This window comes from Nycticebus coucang, chromosome 2, assembly GCF_027406575.1.
Source record: "Nycticebus coucang isolate mNycCou1 chromosome 2, mNycCou1.pri, whole genome shotgun sequence".
Lineage (NCBI taxonomy): Eukaryota > Metazoa > Chordata > Mammalia > Primates > Lorisidae > Nycticebus > Nycticebus coucang.
This window is the reverse complement of record NC_069781.1, coordinates 30,941,047-30,963,045: the sequence shown is the minus strand read 5'-3', so window position 1 is coordinate 30,963,045 and position 21,999 is coordinate 30,941,047. Positions and strand designations below refer to the sequence as shown.

Below are 21,999 nucleotides of genomic sequence, written 5' to 3'. Positions count from 1 at the left end.
TGAGTCCTACCCCTCTTAATTTGGTTAAGGTATCCATGGCCCTGTTTTATTTCTAATTGCTTATGCAACCAACCCTTACCTGCTACATAGTCTGCTTTTCTGAAGAAAATTACAACCGCATATTATTTTGAACTTTCTACGCTATTTTAGAATTTGGGAGATTTTAAATCGTTCCTTACACAACCTACCCCACCCTCTGATGTGCATGTTTTTCTGTTCAGATTCATCATTTCTTTGCCCTGGGGGAATTAAGTCACTTTTTTCATTGTGATAAGAATGTAATTGTTAATTTCTGTTTAGTTTCCCCCAAATGTACAACTTACGGTGAAAATGTGGCAGCTTGAATATTTAGGCATGTCTAGTGTTGATGTCATTAATAAATGTAACTAATGGATGCTAGTTGCGTTTATTAATGGACACTCTCGGTTCTTTTGACATCCCCTCTCCATCTCCCTCGCGCCCACATTCTATCAGTCACAAAGTGGTGCTCATTTTCCTTTCTTCCTCTCTACCTTTTTATAGATGCCTCTGTTAAAACATTTGCTTTTGCGTTGTATCACAATTAATTATTTATGTGTCTGTCTGAGGCAGTGAGTTGCTTCAGGTCAAGGCTTAAGTCTCACTGTCCCAGAACAGGGTCTCCTTATTTACTTAGATGCTCAATAAATATTTACTGAATGAAAGGCTGTAATTTCATCAATTGCTCCTGGCCACCTCTAGAATTTGCCTAAAATTGTTTAGTTTTTTTTCTTTGTTTTTTTGTTTCGTTTTGTTTTGTTTTCTTGGTGTTTGATTTACAATGACCAGCAAGCCTGTCTTCCAAAATGACGTGGAAATCTAGCTCAAATATAATCAAATGTGGTTGCTGGCACCCAGCTACTTCTGCTTCCTTTCACCTTCACTCCTCCCCCGTATGCAGAGCTGCAGAAAATTGAGAATTGATCCTCAGTACAGCTTCCTTTTTCTGTCACTCAGAGTGCATGGGGGCTGTCCTCTGAGCTCCCCTGATCTGCAGCCCGATTGATTCCTACTCTGCCTGTGTCCTCCTTAATCTGAGTAGTTAAACACTCCTGTTACTGTTCATTTGTCGTCTCTACCTCTTTTATTCCTGCATTCAGTGCAGTGAGTTTCCTAGACATGAAGAGTCCTCTGTTTTTATAAGTCAACTGCTCAGCTCTCCCCCAATAGACAGGAGTTTCTAGAAGGCACCCCTCATGTCTTCTGTGACTTTGAGTTCCCAAACCCAGCTAAGACAGTGTCAACTAGATGCTGCAGAATCAGAATTGAGACTACCCAAGAAAGTGCCATTCTGTCCCTTTTTTTGGTCATTTTCCTTTATAAAGTCTGATTTCTTGTAATTGTTTCTGTATTGGCAGATTTCCACAGAAAAAAGCAAAAAAAGAAAGAAAGAAAAGAAAAACCTCTAACTGATACTCACCTGAGTTTTGATGGTATTTCTTTCATGGAGCTGGAATTGGCAGAATATTTACTTTTTATCCAGGAACATAAATCATTGAGAGGACTAGGAGGTTTCATCCGGAATTAAGTCCTCTCCTGAAATCTTGAGCTGATGGAGAGCCATGGGAAAGCTCCCGCCTCCCACTTGCATTTGTGTGCCTTTCTTTCCCCAGCCACATCCCACTTGAGGAATTTCAGAGTGTTATTATTTCAGAGCCATTTATGAAGCATCTAACTAAAGCATGACATTTAAACAGACAGGTTTCCAATTCTGGATATTTGCAGTGCTTACCTGAATAATGCACTTCTAGAAATGTCTCCTGGGTAGTAATTTTTTTTTTTTAATAAAGCATTTTGAAATTTTCTTTACCATGAATCTTGCTCTTTTTTGTTTTTTGTTTTTTATTTCAGTGTTCTTTCTTATTCAGTTTAATATATTTTCTCTCTCTTCTGTTCTCCTCATGTTACTTTCTTAACTATTGCAACCTTCTCTCTGCCCTCTGTGCTGTGTGTTTGTTATTGAGTGGACACTTCATGCTCTTTCTCACACCTTTGATTGACATCACGAGACCCTACTGGTCACCCCCGGGTACAGATGCCTAATAGACAAGACTTAGACTTAACAGTCAGATCTTTGTTCAAATCCTGCCTCTTCATCTTAGTGGCTGTGTGACCAACCACCCTCAGCTTCAGCTCCCTCACTGTTAAAACCAAGATGAGAACCCAATTATACTGTACACCACAGCTGTGAGAATTAATTCCTGGCTGCCCCGTAAATTCTAAACTTTGTAGGCCCTGTGACCATCCATACTAAATTTCTAGTTTGATCCTGATTTTACAAAACCGAATTCTTATGATAGGCAATTAAAAATAATAGATTGCTACACATAACTTAATTAAATTTGTTTTATAACTGATTATAAATTATAATTTAATTGCTAAAACTTTGCTTATAAGTAGTCACGAGTCAGGGAATTAAACTCTTTCCTCAGACTGCATGTCTCGGGGTTGGGGATTAGCAGTGTGTGGCAGTGCTGAGCCTCGATCTGTTTTTGAAGATGGGCCACCTTCACCTTCTCTGTTCCTTCCCTTGTAGTTACCACTGCCTACGAGGGTGATAGAAATATAACTTGTGTGATGCAGTTGGGTGCAGAATTTACCCCCAAATTCACTTCCATGAGCTTCAGCTGTGGTATTTCTCTCCATGACCAGAAAGTCTGACTCTCCAAACACAAGGGGTATTTTTAACTTTTCTTTCCTTCAGCTCAGAATGAAAGAAAATAATCTTAATGATGATTTTTAACTTAGGTGACATGCCTTTCGCTGCTAACAATCTGTTTGCCATTCTAACCTGGGTACAAAACGACCCTCTTCCTGCTCTGCAGGCTGTGCTTCGTGAACCAACAGGAATTTTATATAGCTTGGTAAGTGGGCTTTTTAAAGAGCGGTGGAATGATACACACTCACGTCTTTGTCACTTTAGTGCCCAAAGTGCTAAAATCCTACATTATTCACAAACTCTCAAGTGAGAGAGAGATGGAGAATGTTGGCACCAGCAGAGGAAAGTGCCTCTCTAAGAACCCCCAGCAAGTTGTAACCTGGGCATTATCGCAGATGTGTCATTCATAACTGGTGGGATTTGCTTATTTTTGTCAATAAGCTTGCCCATCTGATTTTAACCAGGAGGAAAAACAGGAATGTACGGCAGACAGCTGTTCCTCTTGCACTGCCATTTCAGAAGGGTGATGAGTCTCTGTTTCTTGGAATGCTTTCCCTGTGACTTTTTGCATTTTTATTTCTCCAGGTTTTCTATAATATATAAATACCAGAGTTAAAATTTAGAATTTGCTTTGAGATGGATGAAATAATATGCCACAGACCCGAGAGACAAGAAAAATGTGTTAACTAAGAGGAGATTCCCTTCTTTGGAAGGAGCCTGCTGAAGTTATTAGTGCTGAGTTGGGGGGTGGGCTTAAGGGCTGGGAGAGGCATTCACTGGGTCAGTCATCTGATCAGGAGCCATTTATTTCAAACCGTCAGGTGCCTGGTGTCTCAGACTGGCTGCCAACACCCATTCTAACCTGTGAGGCTCAGGGGAGTGCCGTATCTTGAAGGGAACGGTAACTGCTTATTGAGAAAGGGACCATTCCTTGGGATGTTCGTTTTGGTCTCTGGGTGGATTTGCAGATGGCAGACACATCACTGGCAGCAAGACCTGGCCTTGGCCTTTTTGGTTACATAGTTTCTATTCTGCAGAGCTGAGAGTGCAAAGGAGGACCCACGTTACCAAGAGGCTTTCTGGGGATGCTGGCTGGCACTTGGACTTGCGGGGAAAGACTGTGCTAACGAGAGAGGCGGAGTGTGTTTTGTGCTTCATTGTGCCCGTGTTCTAAGCAGAAACTATCTTGAGGGCTTCAATAGAAAACATCTCGAACAATACATGAAATGGTAAACAAACCTGCTATTGAAAGAAAGAATGAGAAGTTGACAATTGCATTATTGTGATCCTGAGTGGGTTCATCAGCTAGGGTAGAGGAATAAAGAGCAAGAAGATAAAAGAACGGAGTAAAAGGAATTCGGTTGTCGTTCCTTTCTTCCTTTGTCTTTGGTTTACATCTGGTAATGAACCTGTAGAGGCTTGGAGAGATTATTCAAGTTTCCTTTTGTTTTATTTTTTTGTGCGGCAGGTTTGTTTACAATTTCCAAAGGTGTTTTTCTATCATCTTGAGGAATATGAATTGAAGAGGGAGAGTGGGAGATACTTTCATATTTTGAAGACGGGAAGGGGTCCCCACAATCAGGGAGGCTGCTGTGCTCTTGTTTTTCCTCTTGAAGAGGCAGACGGGATGGATGGTGTTGGTTTCATCAAATACGGGGTTTACAGAATTCCTCTATGTCCCGCCTCAGGGAATTCTGCTTTGGAAAATTAAGTGTCCGTCAAATCTGGAGGAGGCTTGTACAGTTTCTATCCCCTGCTTTCTGAAAGGCTTAAGAAAAGAGCCCTTTGTTTTCTTTTCAAGGGAAGTTACACTGAAATTCATCTGTGTGGTATTCACGGACTCCGTTTGTGTCATTTACAGGCAGCTGCAGGTTACACAGGACAATGTTGTCGAATTCCTAACCTTGACATTCAAAGCAGTGTGTTGGGAAAAGGTTCAAGACCTTTTACTTTCTCTCTCTTTTTCTTTTTACTCTTTTCTCTTCTTTTCTTAATTTAAAGGAGAAACTCTGCATTTCCCCTTGTTCCCACCTCGTCAGATTTCTCCACCACATGCCGCTGAAACTCCTTAGGGTGAAGATTTGTGCCTGTCATTTCCGACAGTTTCCTCGGAATCGAAAACTTTAAAATACCTTTCAGGGAACCTTGTTTGGATTTCATTTTAATGGGATTTATGAATAAATCTCCATCTTAATGCTGACTAAGCTTTAAACATCCATTCCAGGAGAACACTATCGGATTTTTATATTTTAAATTTTAAATCACTTGACTGTGAAGGCATAAAACATTTTTATATGTGTGTGAGTGCCTTGTGCTTGAGCATGTCTGTTAAAGACTGATTTTTTTTTTTTTAATTTGGTTGGTTGGCTTGAATAAATCTGGGCTGCAAAGGAAAAGATATTGCATCATAAACACTTTCCTTTCTCGCGTGGACTTCTGTGTACATTATGTGGGTTTATTTATCTCACCGAGAAGGACGGGTATTTGTGGCAAACTGTTGCCATGCTACAATTTCTTTTTAAAAAGTTTACTTTCTTCCTTCACTTTGAAACCTTTAACCTCAGAATTTTATTTTTAAACTCCATGAACCCCCAAAATCAGATTAAAAGAGGTGATGTTTCCTCCCCACATGCATTTCCCAGATCCGTGTTGTAGGATGTAAATGAAGATAAAAGATGGGCCCATGTTCATTACCCTGAACAAATCAAATCAATGGGGAAATGATAGTCAAAATAAAAGGGTGCAAACTTTCAGTTATAAAATGAAAATAAGTTCTGGGACCTCACATACAGCACTATGGCGATAGTAAAACTGTGCTGTTGACTGGAAATTTGCTAAGGGGCTAGGTCTTACCTGTGCTTACATAAAAAATGGCTGTTGACTGGAAATTTGCTAAGACATTACACATAAAAAATGGCAACTGTGTGAGGTGATGGATGGGATGTGTTAATTAACTTAATGTGGTAATCAGTTCACGATGTGCACGTTTATCAAATCATCATGTTGTACACCTTAAACATACAGTTTTTATTTGTCTATTATACCTCCATAAAGCAGGGTGGGGAGGCCTGATGTCAGAGGTTTTCAAGCAGCAGGCCTCTGCCGTGTCCTCTGCCTTGTGCCATCTTCCCCGTGTCTTCACAGACTCGTCCTACTCAGAGCCTCCAGATGTTCAGCAGCAGTTGAACCACTATCAGTCAGCTGCCCTGGCAAGAAACAACAGCCGTGTTAGCCCTGTGCCTCTGTCTGGGGCCAATGCTGGCACCGAGCAGAAAACCGAAGCTGTTCTCCACTGCGAATTCTGTGAATTCTCCTCCGGCTACATCCAGAGCATCAGGCGTCATTACCGGGACAAGCACGGTGGGAAGAAGCTTTTCAAGTGCAAAGACTGCTCTTTCTACACAGGCTTCAAGTAAGTGGCATGCTGAATGGTTGTGAAGAATAAGGTGGTTGCCCCTGCTCCGTCCCTCACTACATACCTCCCTTTATACTTACCCACCTGGAGTTCAGGGGAAGCCCTGCCCACAAAGTGAGGAAAGGATGATGCAGGAGTTTGAGTCCAGCCTTCCTGAAAGGTTTCACAAGACCTTTGGGGCTCGCGAAAGGGAGCAAGGACTATATCAGAACAAATGTATTTAAAAATCAGAGCATAGGGGCTCCTGAGCAGTGGGAGACTCAGCAAAGGATTTCTCTGGCCTAGTGCATGGAGCAGTGTTTCCTTCCCTTTCAGAGAACTATCCCCCATCCCTTGTTCTTTGTCTTTGGGGGGAAAAATACGTTCTTGCAACCAGAGTCAAAGTCAAGAGAAGTGACTTCCCTGCTGCATCTCTTATTGAAAATCCTTGTATTTCTTAAGGTTAAACTATTGAAAGACACATAGAGAATCAAGACCCCCAGCACTGTGAATATGATATTTGTGCAATCGTAGAGAGATTATTCTAAACTAGAAAAAGATAATCAAAAGTCACTCTCACTCCTATATATGACAGCATTGGTGAACACAATGAAAAAATGAAATGCTTCCTACCAGTCAATCTGGACTTCTCTTGTGATTCAGTCTCATCCTGTGAGATAACATTCATTTAGGTTAGTGGTTACAGGTGTGGAGGCTGACTGCCTGGGTTTGAATCCCAGCTTTGCCATTTATTAGCTGTGTGACCTTGGACAAGTCACTAAACCTCTGTGTCCTCATTTCCTTATTCGTAAAGTAAAGATAATAATAGTACCTACTTCATTGGGCTCTTGGGAGTAGTGGGTAAATGAGTGTATTTGAATTGCTTAGAATAGTGCTTGGCACAAAGCAAACATTAATAAGTGTCATAATAATATAGATAGAAAGCTATTATAACAACATGAGATTAGACATTATATTATAGATATGAGGTTATTATTACCTGCTTCTATGGCAATCAGGATCTGAGCCTTCAGACTACTTCAGTACAGACTCACACAGAGATGCTATGGAAATTAGGCTTCACGTCCAAAGAAAAAGAAGACTTATAAAAAGAACAAGTCATCTTCCCACCAGCCTCTTAGTTGTTAGCATGTACTAGGAAATGTATTGTATCTCAGACTATTAATGTGTTCCAGTCATTTTTCAGATAAATATGCCGGCAGTGCCAGAAACATGTGTTCACATTATCAGAGATGTTTTCTGTGTGTCATATATTATATGTATATTATGTATATATTTTGAGCACCTCTTGTAATTGTAGAAATTAAATGTGACTTGTGTTCATCTTTTGTTCTTGGTATATATTGAGGATTACAACTTTAATACTTTTTTTTCCTTTCTTAAAATGTGTGTATATGTATTTTTGGCACCCTCTGTATATATGTGTAATTTAGAACAGAGAAAAAGCTAAAGAACCCAGATAACAAGGGGCGACTGACAGCTGTACATGTGTCTCTGGAAAGCAGCACTGGGGTTCATGAGAAGGGGCCTTTGCCCATTCAACTCAGTTTCATCCATTTTTATGAAGCATTTAAAACTTTAGAAATTTCAAAGATGTGAAAAGGATGGAGGAGGAGGCAACAGCTACCAGCAAGCTCATACTATAGTGTTGAGTTTAGCTTACCTAATTGTTAATCATGATGGTTGACCTCCTAAACAACTTGCCTCCCCTTACCTGCGACAGATCACATAGGCAGTTTGTAGATCAGCCAGGTTGTGAGATAGCCCGTCTCCTCCCAAGCATGATGAAAAATAGTTCCTCGTAGGAATTTTATTTTCATACTTTTAATAGGCAATTTCTAATTTTCAAGAATAAGATGTTTATGGAATCTCTTTTCAAAGATAAACCCTCAATTTAGCCAAGTGGCCAAGTTTCCAAAAAGAAGTTACCACCATTTGACGGTGCTCGGTTACTGGTTGAAAGACCAAGGAACGTGTGTTCAGCAAACATGATTAACAGATTTCATTTTAGCCCCTCAAGCGGGAGTGCCGCACTTGGGCTCCTATGCAGAGTGTGCCCGCAGGTTTGTGAACGAAGTAACCCTCATCACACTCATTGCCTCGCTCCCCACCTCTCTCCCAGATCTGCTTTTACGATGCACATGGAAGCTGGGCATTCGGCGGTTCCCGAGGAAGGCCCCAAAGATCTTCGCTGTCCTCTCTGCCTCTATCACACCAAATACAAGCGCAACATGATCGACCACATCGTGCTGCACCGAGGTAACCTCCCTAAGTCAGTTTCCTTGGGTCCAGCTGGGAGGGAAACGTGGGCATGCTCTAGGCAAGCTCCCTCAAGGCGACCGTGGTACTGCCATCCTGGGCCCTTCTTCCTCGCCTTATCTCCAGGCGAGAAACCACAGTGATAACCATAGTGACAGCTAACAGGACAAAGACACCTTCATGCTGAGAGGATGCCCTCCACCTGCAGGGATGCAAAGGTGATGGATTCTGCAGTGAACACTTCTGTAGGGTTTCCCAGCATGAGAGATTTTCACATTCTACATCTTTTGCCACCCGTGACCTTGTGTCAAATGCAGAGATGGAGTGAACGAGGAAACAGAATGGGTGAAGAGCTATACGGTTGCTAGAGATTCTTTTGTGGAAGACCAAAATGAAAGATTTTCAAAGTAGAATGTAGACTTCCCCTTGAAACAAATGAGGAGAAAGAATTCTTTAAAATAGCATTTGTTATATATTGTAATATTCTATGTATATATATATACATACCCAAATAATGATACATATATTCTAATATACATTAAAAAATCCGTGACCTTTGGATTTACATTTGCTTTTGAAGTTTCCTCTGTTTAACCCCTTTCTCATCCATGAAAAGAGATGATTATACGGATGGCCCAGTGGGTCATGTGTGCAGCAGGATTTGGTAATGATGGTGTAACGGGTGTTCCATAAATGTTGATTCCTGGTGACAAACAGTGATACTTCTCTTAGGTCCACTGTGATCTTTCTTTGAGTAGAGTTTACTCTTGACTAATTAAAACATTGTTAAATAACAGGCTTCCTCTCAATTGAGAGGCAAAAGACTTTTATGTAGAACCTGCTCTGTCCTGAGAAGATTCAAGCCACAGGTGGATAGAAAGATATTATACCCATCTCGAGTCTTGATCGCTGTTTTCATCTTCTGATCTTTCTGTGTCTCCTTCATTCTTTCTTTCCCTCCCTTCTTTTCTTCCTCTTCCTTTTTCTTCAACTCTAGCCATGGGAAGCTCTTCAGTGTTTCACACACGTGCCTTGAAAACAATGTGTGTTGTCTGCTTTCCTGCTAAGGTGTCACTCACTCTGAAATGCTGGATATGTGGGGGATGTCAGCAAAGGTTCTCACATTTCCCCTGTGTCATTGCCTTTAGCCAATACATTTTATGACATACTCACCTATGTCTGTGCAGACAAGGCTGAAATTTAACACGCTCAGATTTCCCTCTTTCCCACTGCGCTGTAATGAGACAGGAGACCCTTGCTGGCTAGGACGTCCACCTGCAAGCTGGGAAAAGCAGCGTAAGAACACTTGAGCAGGAATTCTTGGCCTGTGTTGTCCTCCCTGGTGTTCACCTCGGTCACCTGGCTTCCGGTCCCCCAGCCCATGTGTTGCAGTGGCTCTGTGCCCTGTCCCAGTTTGGGTACAGGCCATCAGTAGTGCTGCTGATGAGCAAACAGAAACGGTGGCACCTCACTTTCTGTGGTTGGTTCCCTTCTTTTCCCATATTGCTGCCTGGCAGGATCAGAGCTCCGATGCCTAATGAGCTCAATGACTTTCCTTCCCTGAGAACACAGCAAAGGGGGAGGCAGATAGAGCTTAACCATTAAGACCACAATCACTCCCTTCACGCCTTCTACACTTAACAGAGTGCTGCTTATAAGCAGAAAAATCACTTCATCATCCAACAGCATCATAAGAGATGGTACTATTACCTATATTCCTGTTTAGTGTATATGTGCAACTTGAGGCTAAGAAAGACCACATTTATCTTTTTATTTACTATATTTATTTGCATTGTACTTCATTTTACAAAGGATTTAAGGTATCTTAAAGGCATTCGTGCAGAACTATATAGCATTAGAAACAAAGGAGAAAATTGGGGACAAATGCAAAAGTAAGAAGAAACCAGCGGAAAGTTCATCTATAAATATGATAAAAGTGACCAGGAGTTTGGATACCCAGGGGAGGCCATGGGGGTAGGTTCTTCAGGGCCCAGGCAGGCTGGAGTCACCCAACCAGTGGGCACTGAAGCCGTCGTCAGCCCCAGTCCTTTGACCTGATGTTCCCTGATGCTCGTTATTTATAGTCTCCTGTTGCTTATGGAGATAATATCCTGATTTCTCTCAAGGTCAGAAGGCACCAATCTGTTAAAGAACATGGGCATTCGAGGATTAATAGTAACAATACCAACATCAATAGCATTAACATCAATAGTTAGTGTTTCTGGGTACTTCCTAGGTAACAGGCACTGTACTGAGTGTCTCATGATATGTCATCCTATAGAATTCTCACAAAATCTATGTGGTGGCTATGACTGTTATCCCAAATGAAAAGGAAGTTAGTTCAGAAAGTAGGAGCAACCTAAGGTCAAATGACTCTTAAGCCCGACTGTTCTGACCCTCAGTCCTTCCCCTTACCCACCAGGCATCACTGTCTCAGCCTTGGGAAATTAATGTCACCCTGCTGAGTGTTCCAGTGGTTGTGGTAGCTGGGTGTGAGGACTAACTTATCTATGGGGCTGGAGGTCATTGACAAGAGCCACTGACCCACAGGTAGCAGAGTGCACAGGACAGCCGGACCCCTTGTCCTGGCTGACTTTGGTGCCTATCTCAACTCAGAAAGGCAGCTCCGTGGGAAACCGGTCTTGAGGCATCATGAAACAGGGTGTGGTGTCTGCCTTGAAGTGTCGGTTTGGGGCTCATCTTATAGTAACAAGAAGTGGCTCCTTTTGCACCTGTCTTCCTGCTATGTGGATGAATAAACATCTTTGGTCTCTGGGGCCCTTAGTACAAGATCTTTTTGAGACCTTAGTTAATTAAAATACTTGTGATGAAAGGCAAGAAAAACAGCTTCTGGCCTGGCCCTGAGACAGAATCACTGCTGGCAAAAATAGAGTTCCTATAGCTGTTTGTCTGGACAAATTGATAGATACATTTAGGAAGGGAGAAGAGGGAGGAGAAACCATTGCATTTATGGGAAATGCGAATGAGAGCTACTCAGGGATTTATTTATGGTGGTCGTGGTGGAAGACAGCATGATGTTTGCTCTTGGATTCAGCAAACATTATTTACTTGTTACCTGCCAAGTTCTTGGGCATGCTTGGTTTGGGGGCAAGACGTAGTACATAAGACCTAACACCTTCCCTCCCCAGGAGATGAATGTGTGCATAGTACATACAAGACAGCGACTGATGGGTATCTAGAGGGTGGCTTCTGCCTGGGGGAGGGAAAAGGGACAGCGAGGGATGGCTTTCGAACTGAGCCATCATGATAACATTTCAACAGAGAAGGCTTAGGCAGGATGTTAATTTTCTAGGGAATACTATAATAAGTGACCAAAACAACAGAAATGTATTCATTCTCTCACAGTAGAGACTCCTACTTTGAAATCAAGAAGTTAGCAGGGGAATGACTCCTGTAGCTCAATGGGTAGGGTGCCGGCCTCATACTCCAAGCCTGGTGGGTTAGGAAATGACCTGGGCCAGCTAAAACAACAATGACAAATGCAACAAAAAAAAATAGCCGGGCATTGTGGCGGGCACCTGTAGTCCCAGCCACTTGGGAGGCTGAGGCAGGAGAATCGCTCAAGCCCAAGAGTTTGAGGTTGCTGTGAGCTGAGAAGCCCAGGACTCTATCCAGGGCAACAGCTTGGATAGAGCTGTCTCAAAAAAATAAAAAGTTGACAGGGCTGTTTTCCCTTTGAAGGCTCAACATAAGAAGGCTTCTTTGCCTCTTCCCACCTTCTGATGACTCTTGGGCTTCCTTGACACTCCTTGGCTTCTGGCTACATCACCCCAATCTCTATGTCCATCTTCACATCACCCTCTTTCCTCTTCATAAGAACACCAGGCATTGGAGTTAGGGACTGCCTTTGTCCAGTATGATTCTCATTTTAACTAACTGCACCTACAAAGACTTTATGTCGCAGTAAAGTCACCTTCTGAGGTTCCAAATGGACATAAATTTCTGGAGGACGCTATTCAACCCCTCGCATAGGAAAAGGAATAATTAATAAACCACTAAGGTCAGCAGGACATGTTTGTAGAAGGGTATTAGACATTTCTGAGTGCCTGGCCAGAATATGAGATGTACCAGAGAAATGTGTTCTGGCCAAATCATGGACCTCTTGGATACTAATATGAAACTTTGAGCTTTATGCACTTGACAAATGGGAGGCCAGGACAAATCTTGATCAGTATTGAGACACTTAGCAAATACTAATGGAGCAAAGATTGAAGCACAGGATTGGTAGACTCATCACTTTCAGGAACTGTGAACTTGGGTCACACCAACGTTTGGTGAGATTGGTCATGATTTGATGAGTTTAACTAGAGAAAAAATTAAGCCCTGAGACTTTTGTTTCAAGGACAAAGTTGGTGGAAGGACTTTTGGTGGGTCTTCATTCATGTGACAAATATGTACTGAATACCTACTACAGGCTAACATTCTGTTTCTGTTTTCTGAGGGAGAATTGTTATTTCATGTGCACACAACCCAACACAGTACATTTAGCTGAGTTTAGGAGCAAGTTCTTTAGCCTTTGCCTTTTCCAGCTGAGCAATACAAGCCACAGTCTTTGGACCCAGGACATTGCCTCCCCAGCAATAGCAGATCTCATCATATCTGTCATTGTAATTGGTCTGGAGAGCTTCCTCCAGCTTAGCCCTGACCTGCATGAAGGCCACAGTGGTGCAGGTGCCCCTGGACACCCCAGCCTTCCCTTCCCCTTGATAATGCAGGAAGGGACCCCGATCTTCCCACAATAGGGTGTGCATGCAGGAAGACAGCCAGGTCGGCATGATCCATGACATGTGCCGTCACCAGCAGCTGAGCCTTCTTGTTCTCCACCAAGGTGGTGACAGTATTACCCGCTGGCAGAGGATGGGTGGCCTTCTAGTGGGGACATCCCCTTCGCAGCAGCTTTCTTCCCAGCCTGGACTAACAGTCTCTGCTGCTTCTCCTGCTTGGTCTCTGGTCTGTCCTTGCAGGTGCCTGCCTGTTTGGCAGCCCAAGTTCTGGTGAACCTGTTAATCCCAGGCAGCACCTTCAACTGTGTATAGCGGAGAGCCCTTGCCATGCAACTGGACATAGTGGGACTATTTGACAAAGCAGGTGAGGTTTGGCCTGGATGTTCTGTCCCATGCCAGAATTCTTTGGCATTTCCTCAAATAGGGAATTTACCACCTTCTTGGCCTCCAGCTTCTTCACAACATTAGGGACCAGGGACACCTTCTTCCCTTGGCCTTCTTTCCTTTGGGCATCTTGGCATCTGGAAGAGAGAATGCTAGCACTGTTTGAAGCTCTTGGGATACAGCCATGAAGGAAGCCAGGCAAGGTTTGTGCACTGAAAGAACTTAAATAGGAAGAGAGACAACAGACAAGTGAGTAAATAGTTTCCTGGGTATGTTTCTTTTGAGTTTATACCATTGGAAGCACAGTGCCTCATGCATAGCTTTGCCCATATGCACCTTGCACACCCATAGTGAGCCTGAAAAACTGGGCACAGATTGAATTTTAAGGATGAAACGCGATTTTGCCAAATATTTACATTGTGATTACGGAGCTGTGCAGTCACTACTGCTGATCTCCAGTTGGCATATTAACTTTAAGTTTCTTATTTCCCGATAACGTAGACAAATGCTTAATTTAACTGAACTTTGCAAGTGGGAGTCTTGGAAACAGAAGTAATCTCCCCTAATTTATCTGATCAATGTCATTTTTCTTGAGGAAAAAAAAAAACTACAGTGAGATTTCCAGTCTTTAATGTTATTCAGTGGAATTACATCTTCCATTCCAAGCCCACCAAATATCTTTGCTGTTAGAATTGGAGGTACTATTCCCATCTCTCTACATCGAGGGTATGTCCTGACTAACGTGAAAAACATAATACTTCTCACCAGGAGCTGTTTTGCTTGTTTTTTTTTTGTGTGTGTGTGTGTCTGTTTATGGTTATATTTTTGGATGATTGTTTTAAAAAATAATAATATTATTTTCTTAATGGCTTTCTCTAGTACTCGGCCTTTGTCTGTTCTTTGACTTAAAGAGTCAGTCTTTGGTTCAGCCCCAAGAGGCACTCATTCCTCTAAAATGATAATTTGCATACAGAGTTTGTTGGAGAGAAGGACTCCTAAATCCTTCCAAATCCATTTAGACTTGGCATGCTCTGGGTAGGAAACCGACGTACGTTGTGGTCTGCCTTTCAGGAAGAATTTGTACTTGATGATTCTGGACTCCACCGTGATATGGTTTTCCACCGATTTGGGCAGAAGTGACCCCTTCATAGTTGCAACTCTGCAGATTTTTCCACTGAACTCCACGAGAGGTTGACAGCATACAATTCCCAGCTCTTGTTGTGCCTTGGGACACTTGTGCTCCAATGTGACATTACTGTGGGGCCAGCCTCTTGGGTTTTGTGTCCCACTGCAGTACCAAGCATCTTTTGAGTAGGAGGAGATGAGAGACACAATCCATCTTGTAGTCTAACTGGTGAAGTCATAATATTTTTGCAGCCAGTGCTAGAAGCTGAGTCACAATGAGTGTGATTCAGGCCCTGATTTCTTACCAAGGTAATTTTGAGAGGTGTGAAGTCAAAAAGACCCACACTTGTCACTGCCCCCGTAGAAAAAAACCCTGAGTGCTGAACTTCTGTAGCCAAGGCAGGGCCTGTCCGTACCTGGAAACATTCCAGACATAAACTTTATGTCCTTTACTTGCCTCAATTATAAATAACCTCATTCAGAAAATACTGTTGGTCATTTGCCCACCTTTTAAAATCTTTCTGGTTTTTTTTTTGTTTGTTTGTTTGATGTATTTTTTTTTTTTTAAGCTTGGACATGCTAGCCATGATTTAGAAAGGAGAGAAAGTTATCTTTTTTCTAAAATTGATGTCTTAGTAAAAGCCCATGTAATTAAGAGACTTGGTACACTGGTAATGACTTAATTTAGAAATGGGAAGTCTCACATTTCAGAGTAAGGAAGCAGAAATGGCCTTTGTTTAAATCCAGAAGATACTTGGAAGACATTCAGATATTAATGGTCACCTTAGAAGTTGGTGGCTTTCTCATTTTTAAAATATTAGGCATGAAAGGCTGATAAGCACCCTGCACACAGCTTGAATGTTCCCCCAGAGTTTGTACCAGGGGTGCAGCAGGAGGGCTCTGGCAGAGGTCGAGAGACCTGTGCTCCCAGGTCACAACTTTGTCCCGAACCAGAGCTGTGACTTGGAGAAGGCAGCTTAATTGATCACTTCCCAATTTCTACATCCATGAACTGAGGAAAACAGAACTGACTTCACAGGGTGTTATGAGGATAAAAAGTGAAGGCCAAATGCCTAACAGAGCCCTCACCATAGTGAGCACTTAATGAACCATGGTGGCGTCCACATTAATTATTATTATTTGAACTCCAGGGTATTATTCTGAGTGCTCATGACTCTGTGTAACATTCACTTAGACACACATAGTGAAATTGGAAACTGCAAAGAAAACTAACCAAAGTGGGAGAGGAATTGAAAAGGAGACTTGTTTGTTTTTTTGTTGTTGTTGTTTGTTTTTTAAGTTTGAAAATAACCTATTATTGACGGTGGAGAAGTGAAGGCCAGGGAGTGACTGAATGACTATCTTTAGAGTGTGGGGGCCTCATTATGTGGAAAGTGATACCAGCTGTTCTCCACCTCTGTCTGTGGATGTCGACAGACTTGGGGCAGGCAGGACAGGCCACAGCCAAAGAACAAAGTGGCAGCAAGGAGGGATAGCCAGACAGAAACCAAGAGCACCTGGGGAGAGAGCAAGGGGGTACCGTGCCAAGGAAGGGGCGGCAAAGTTCACATTGACATTCCCATGACGTCCTGAGCGTAAAGGTGCACCCCAACATGAGAGTGGGCTAGTTGGGCCTGCACCCCCTCCCTTTGCTGTGGGCACCAGCTTGCTTGCAGTTTATGTCTTAACTTAGAGCAGTCACCGTTTATTCCCAGCACTTTGCTTAGAGCTGAGGTTCTCAACTGGGGTTGATCTTCCTCCCCAGGGTATGTTCGTCTGCAGGCGGTTTTGGTCATTACAGCTGGGGAGAAGGGGATGAACCATTACCCAGTTGGTAGAGGCCATGCACAGGTCAGCCCCCGACAACAAAGAACTTTCCAGACCCAAAGTGTCAGCAGTGCCACCGTTGAGAAACCCTGGGCCGGAGGGATAGAACATCCCAACGTGAGGTCCATTAGACTGTCCAGTTTACGTCAAAGCGTTATTCTTCCTCAGTGCACATCAAACCATGGAGCTGAATGGTTATAAAACTGTTAAATATTTGCTATTCTTAAAAAAAAAGTGTGGATTGCGTTATAATCATGTTTTCGTAGCTATCTGCTATAATTGGGTTTAGAGATATTTATATTTCTAAACAAGCGACTGACTCCTTGTGTAGGGGAGTATGCTGCAGACACCATCTTCCAGGCCTCCTCCGCTCAGGGTTTTGCTGTCCGATTGATCACTGCATTCAAGTACTCCTAAGGCAGGGACTGCCCTGTAGTTTGAATGTTATGGCTGAGACTAAGACATGACATTGGGTAAGGAAAATTCCCCAGGGGCCAAAGATAGGCCACCAACCAAGGGAGGACTCAGAGTGCGTCGCATCCACACACAAAATACTGATGCTCTGGAGACATTGCTTTTCAGAGACTCTGGGAATAAGTCATGCTTTCTTGACTTAATAATACATTGCTGTTTCTAAATAATATAAGTATATGTTGTGTGCGTCCATTTGTAAACTTTCGGAGTCTTCTGAAATCCAGACACAGCATGAAAACACACGCTATATTTGATTCTTGCATAAATAGCACAGATTTTAATTTTATCCCAGTTATGGTTATCTGGCGCGTGCGCCCATACTCTGGGCAGACTGGTGTGAAATTTAATTTGAGCAGTTAAACACAAGGGTGAGAGAGTGCAGAATAAACAAGCACACGCATTTCCAGCCCTACAGCATTTGGTATTTTAATGGGAAAAGCACCCAAATCCTCTCTCTCTTTTATTTTTTCCCTTCTGACAATCAGATTACAGATTGTATGAAAAGGCACAAATCCTCCAGGCCTCCTAGGAGACCTCCCACCTTCCGGGAGTGTTGCCCACTGTGGTTTCATTTGTGAAGTCTTCATAGTTGGAGTTGGAGTTTTCATGAATGAAAGTGTACAGGTTTCTTTGTTTTCAGGTTTGATATTCGATCAGAGACTCCCTTGGTTTCAGGACAAGGGAATAGTCTTCTTGAAAGCATCTTGGAAGGGAAAAGAGGGATGAATGGGATTGGAAACGGCGAGAATGATAGATTCGCAGTTAGGCAGACCTGGCTTTGCATCTCGGCTTTGCCGATCACAAAAGTCTGTGATTTTTGGAGAGTTACTTAATAACTCCAGCCTTGTAGAGTTGTGGGTGGAAAGGTGCTAGCACGTACCAGAGGTGCCCAGTTAATGCCAGTTTCCTCCCCCCTTGAAGATGTCTATAAATCCAGCCGCAGGAACACTTGCTGAGGAAGGAGGGTGTACTAATGGTCATTGTCAGTGGTCATCAGCCTTGGTGAAAATGGCAGCCACTTCATTCCTTCTCTCTGCCTTGGTCACCACCATTCAGGAACTGGCAAGTACTTTCCAGCCTGCCTCATCTCTAGTCATAGGTCATAATGGGTATTAAGTACACAAGAGTTTTGGTTTATAAACACCAACTTATACCCAAGGAATATGTTTGTCAGCGGGTGCAGGGGGGCAGTCAGAGAGGGGAAGTGTTCATGGACACAGACCCTCAAGAAATGGCTGAATTGACTGGGTGAATGTCTTCTTTAGAAAGAACATCTGCTTACCATCAGTAAAAATCCCCATCTCTCCATTCGCTTTGTTTCCACAGAAGAGCGAGTTGTCCCCATTGAAGTGTGCCGTTCCAAACTGTCAAAATACTTGCAGGGAGTAGTTTTCCGCTGTGATAAGTGCACCTTCACCTGCTCCAGTGACGAGAGCCTCCAGCAGCACATAGAAAAGCACAATGAACTGAAACCTTACAAATGCCAGCTCTGCTATTACGAGACCAAGCACACGGAGGAACTGGACAGCCACCTTCGGGACGAGCATAAGGTACATGCCCAGCACCTCCGGCCTCCCACCCTCAGTACCCCTGTACAGCACAGAGACAGGACCCAAAATAATTTGTAAAGTGAGGTTTAGTTTTTTGTTACATGGGTCACTACAAAAGTTTTGAGATAATGCAAAAAATCAAGAAAGGTAAAAGTTGCACTGACAGAAACAAATGAAACTCTCCCAGCAACACCCATCAACCAAGCGAGTTGGAACTTGCACAGGTGAATCAGAAAGGGTGCTATGGACTTGTGTTTCTTGGAAGTGAAATAATGGACCATAACATAGTCTATCTCAAAACTTTCATAGTGACCTGCGTGAGGTCGTTTTTGAAAATTATAAAACATAAGTGGAGCAGGGGAAAGGCAGATCACCCCTAACTCCACCACCCACATCCAAGAGCTGAACATTTTTGGTCTCTACTCTAGAAATGTTTTCATTTGTTTTATGTAATTGGAATTGTGCTATACATAAAATATTGTATCTTTCTTTTTTTTTTTAATTCACCATAACAGAAACATTTTTCTGTATTATCTGAAATGTATTATCACAAGACTTGGCAAACTTTCTATAAAGGCCCTAGAGTGGATATTTTGGGCCTTGCAGACTAAAATGTGGTCTTGGTGGCAACCGCTCAACTCTGCCTTTAGAGCAAGTATGCAGCCATCTCCATACATAAGTGAGTGGATGGGCTGTGTTCCTCGAAAACTTTATTTACAAACATAGGTGACAGACGGGGCGGGGCTGGGGAAGGCGCATAGTGTACAACCCCCCACACACCCATTTGTTGTTTTCCAGTATTTTGCTAGCTGCAAAAATTTTCGAAGGCATCACCTTATATATATGGACATTATAAGGATCGTATAATACATGTTTTATTTGGTGAGAAGAATTGATAAAGATCATATTAGCACAGGACAAAAATATAAGAGGATTTGTGGAAAAAAATTATCTTCCCAAGGTTTGCTGCTCAGAGGGTAGAAATCACACAGGTTGGCTTCCTCACTCTGCACAGGGCTCCTTTGGCACATCACGCATGGACTAGGACAATTATTTCTGCTTTGGTGTACTGTTCAGAGTTCAGGAAAAGCTGTGATTAGCATTTATTTAATGAAAATATCCTATCCAAGTGTTCTCTAGTTAGCCAGCAAGCCCATAACATTGTGTGTTTACTTAGGTCACAAGAAGTGAAGCATTTTGAGCCTTTTCTTTTTCTTTGCTCTGGATGGTCTTCAGTGGAAATAGAGCTCTCCTTTTCCAATCTCACAAACCCAAGTTATATAGATTTATGTCCGAATCATCTGTATCTAAGGTTTAGAATTTTCCTGTGGGATGTTGAGAGAGAAGGCTGGGCTTTGTCACCTGTCCACAATTGAATGGTTTGGTGGTAATTTCTCTGCTTTGGGAATTCATTCATTTTTCAATGTGTCTGCCCCAAAATAATGAAAACAGAAGAGGAAAAGCCTAAATTACTTCACTGAAAAACTTGGATATTTTTTCTTATTCAAACTTTCTGGGCATTTCTTCCCTAAACTCAAAGGGAAATCCACTCACTGATTTCAAAACAAGTTTTCTATATTTATTCACATGTATCTTCTTTATATAAACACCTCAAACCTTTTTATTACAGTGTTCAAGCCTTCAGGTTGGCATTTTGGGAGAAAGCAGATCAGAAAGATAAATCCTGCCTCAGTTGTTGCACACTAACTAGTCAGTCACTGCAGAAATGAGAGGAGGTTAGAAACTGAAACAGACGGAACCAGAGGCTTCCTGAGCAGTGGGTAGTATGCTGAAGCTTTGAGAGATGGATGAGGGAAGTGAGTTGCTCAGGAAAGTAGGGGCTCAATTTAGAGCTTTTGGAGCCAAAAAAACTTGAGTTTCAATCTTGTCTCCACCAGTTATGGTACGGACTTTAGCAAGGTACTTAAATTTCTGGTTCTGTTTTCTTATTTTTAAATGGGAGTCTTTATACCTTTTTTGGGAATTTTATAAGATTAAATGAAGTTGTTATATGTCCCCTGCATTGATACCCAATATGCTCATCAGAATATGTGTTAGTTGAATTGTGTTCCCAAAGACCTAAAACATATAAAATCACCAACACATGTTATATTTTGACTATGCTACACTGATATTTAATTTTCCTCCTTCTCATGATTGATCAGCTTATTAAGTTTCATGGACACCTAGTTGAATCTAAGGAATTTCCACTTTTAGCATGCCTAATCCTTTCCGTTCATATCTAAATTGTTACTAAGTTTATGAGACTCATTCTCAACTGTCCTTTTCTCATTTATAGTCCTTTTTTCCTCCCTCAAGAGTACAAAATGCAATTAGAATTTATAAAATAATTGTCCAAACATTATTTTGTAAATAAAGGTGGTAGTGCTATTAAAACAGAATTGTTGGCTGATAGGCGGTGGCATTGTACTCTGGCTAAAAATGATCATTCATCAGGGGAAGGGCATGTAGTAGTCTGATTTCAGCATTCATGAAAGAGATTTTGGGTGTCAAGGTATACGGTACTAAAGAGAAGCTTGCTAACAATTCAAAAAACAAAATCAAGTACCGTAAGGCGAAAATAATAATGTAAAGGCATGAGAATTGGAAAGGAAGAAATATAACTTTTTATTCATAGATAATGTAGTCTTTGTAGGTAGAAAATCCTGAGGAATCTATAAGAAAGCTACTGGAATATTAGTGAGTTCAGCAAGGTTTCAAGATATAAAGTCAATATACAGAAATAGGTTGTATTTCTATGTAATAGTAATGGACTATCTGAAAATGACATTTTAAAGAAGATCAATTTTCTATGTAATAACATGAGAAAGGATAAAATAATAATAAATTCAACATAAGAACTTTGGAACTGTACACTGAAAAGTACAGTGTTTCTGGAAGAATAAAAAACTAAGTTAATGTAACATATACCATGTTCATGAAGTAGAAGACTCAACATTGGTAATTCTTTCCAAGTTGATCTACACATTCAACTAATCTTTACCAAAATCTCAGTAGGCTTTTTCTGCTAGACATTTACAAGCCAATCCTAAAATTTATATGGAAATTCAAATGACCTAGGATAGCATAAATAGTGTGGAAAAAGGAACAAAGTTGTAGGACTAATCATTTTTTATTTCAAGACTTACTCCCCCTCACACTCCCTTCTTTCACTCACTCCCATTTCTTCCTCCTGCTCCCAACACAATTATCTATCATAGTGCCATTTATTAGTAGTGCCTGTAAAAGATGAAGACAATATTTTAAGGAACCATGACATTATGAAAAAAAATAAAATAAAAATAAAAACCTTGCACATCTCACATTTAAAAACACACTTTTTAAAAAGAAACTTTAAGTATATGCAATACCTTTTTAGTGTTCTTCATGTTTCTTATATTTCTTTGCTTGTTTAAGGAACTAACCCTTCTTGATTTCCAAACTTACTATAAGTTGGCATGAGGATAGATACATAGACCAGTGGTGCAGAACAGTAAATCAAACAATAATCCATCCTGTATGTGGTCAGTTATTTTCATCAAA

The 21,999-nt window shown here is 41.7% G+C and overlaps 1 protein-coding gene across 8 annotated transcripts in view; it reads left to right on the top strand.

Moving 5' to 3' along the window:
- Nucleotides 1–21,999, top strand: part of ZNF462 (zinc finger protein 462) — a 151,896-nt gene that overhangs the window by 109,550 nt on the left and 20,347 nt on the right. For all 8 annotated transcript variants that reach the window (XR_008375223.1, XR_008375221.1, XR_008375222.1 and 5 more), the window contains exons 8-10: nucleotides 5,822–6,089; nucleotides 8,215–8,351; nucleotides 18,233–18,456. Coding sequence is in view for 5 of the 8 variants with exons in the window: in XM_053566593.1 (XP_053422568.1) it covers nucleotides 5,822–6,089; nucleotides 8,215–8,351; nucleotides 18,233–18,456 (629 nt within the window). In the remaining 3 variants the exon portion in view is untranslated. The remainder of the gene's footprint in view (nucleotides 1–5,821; nucleotides 6,090–8,214; nucleotides 8,352–18,232; nucleotides 18,457–21,999) is intronic.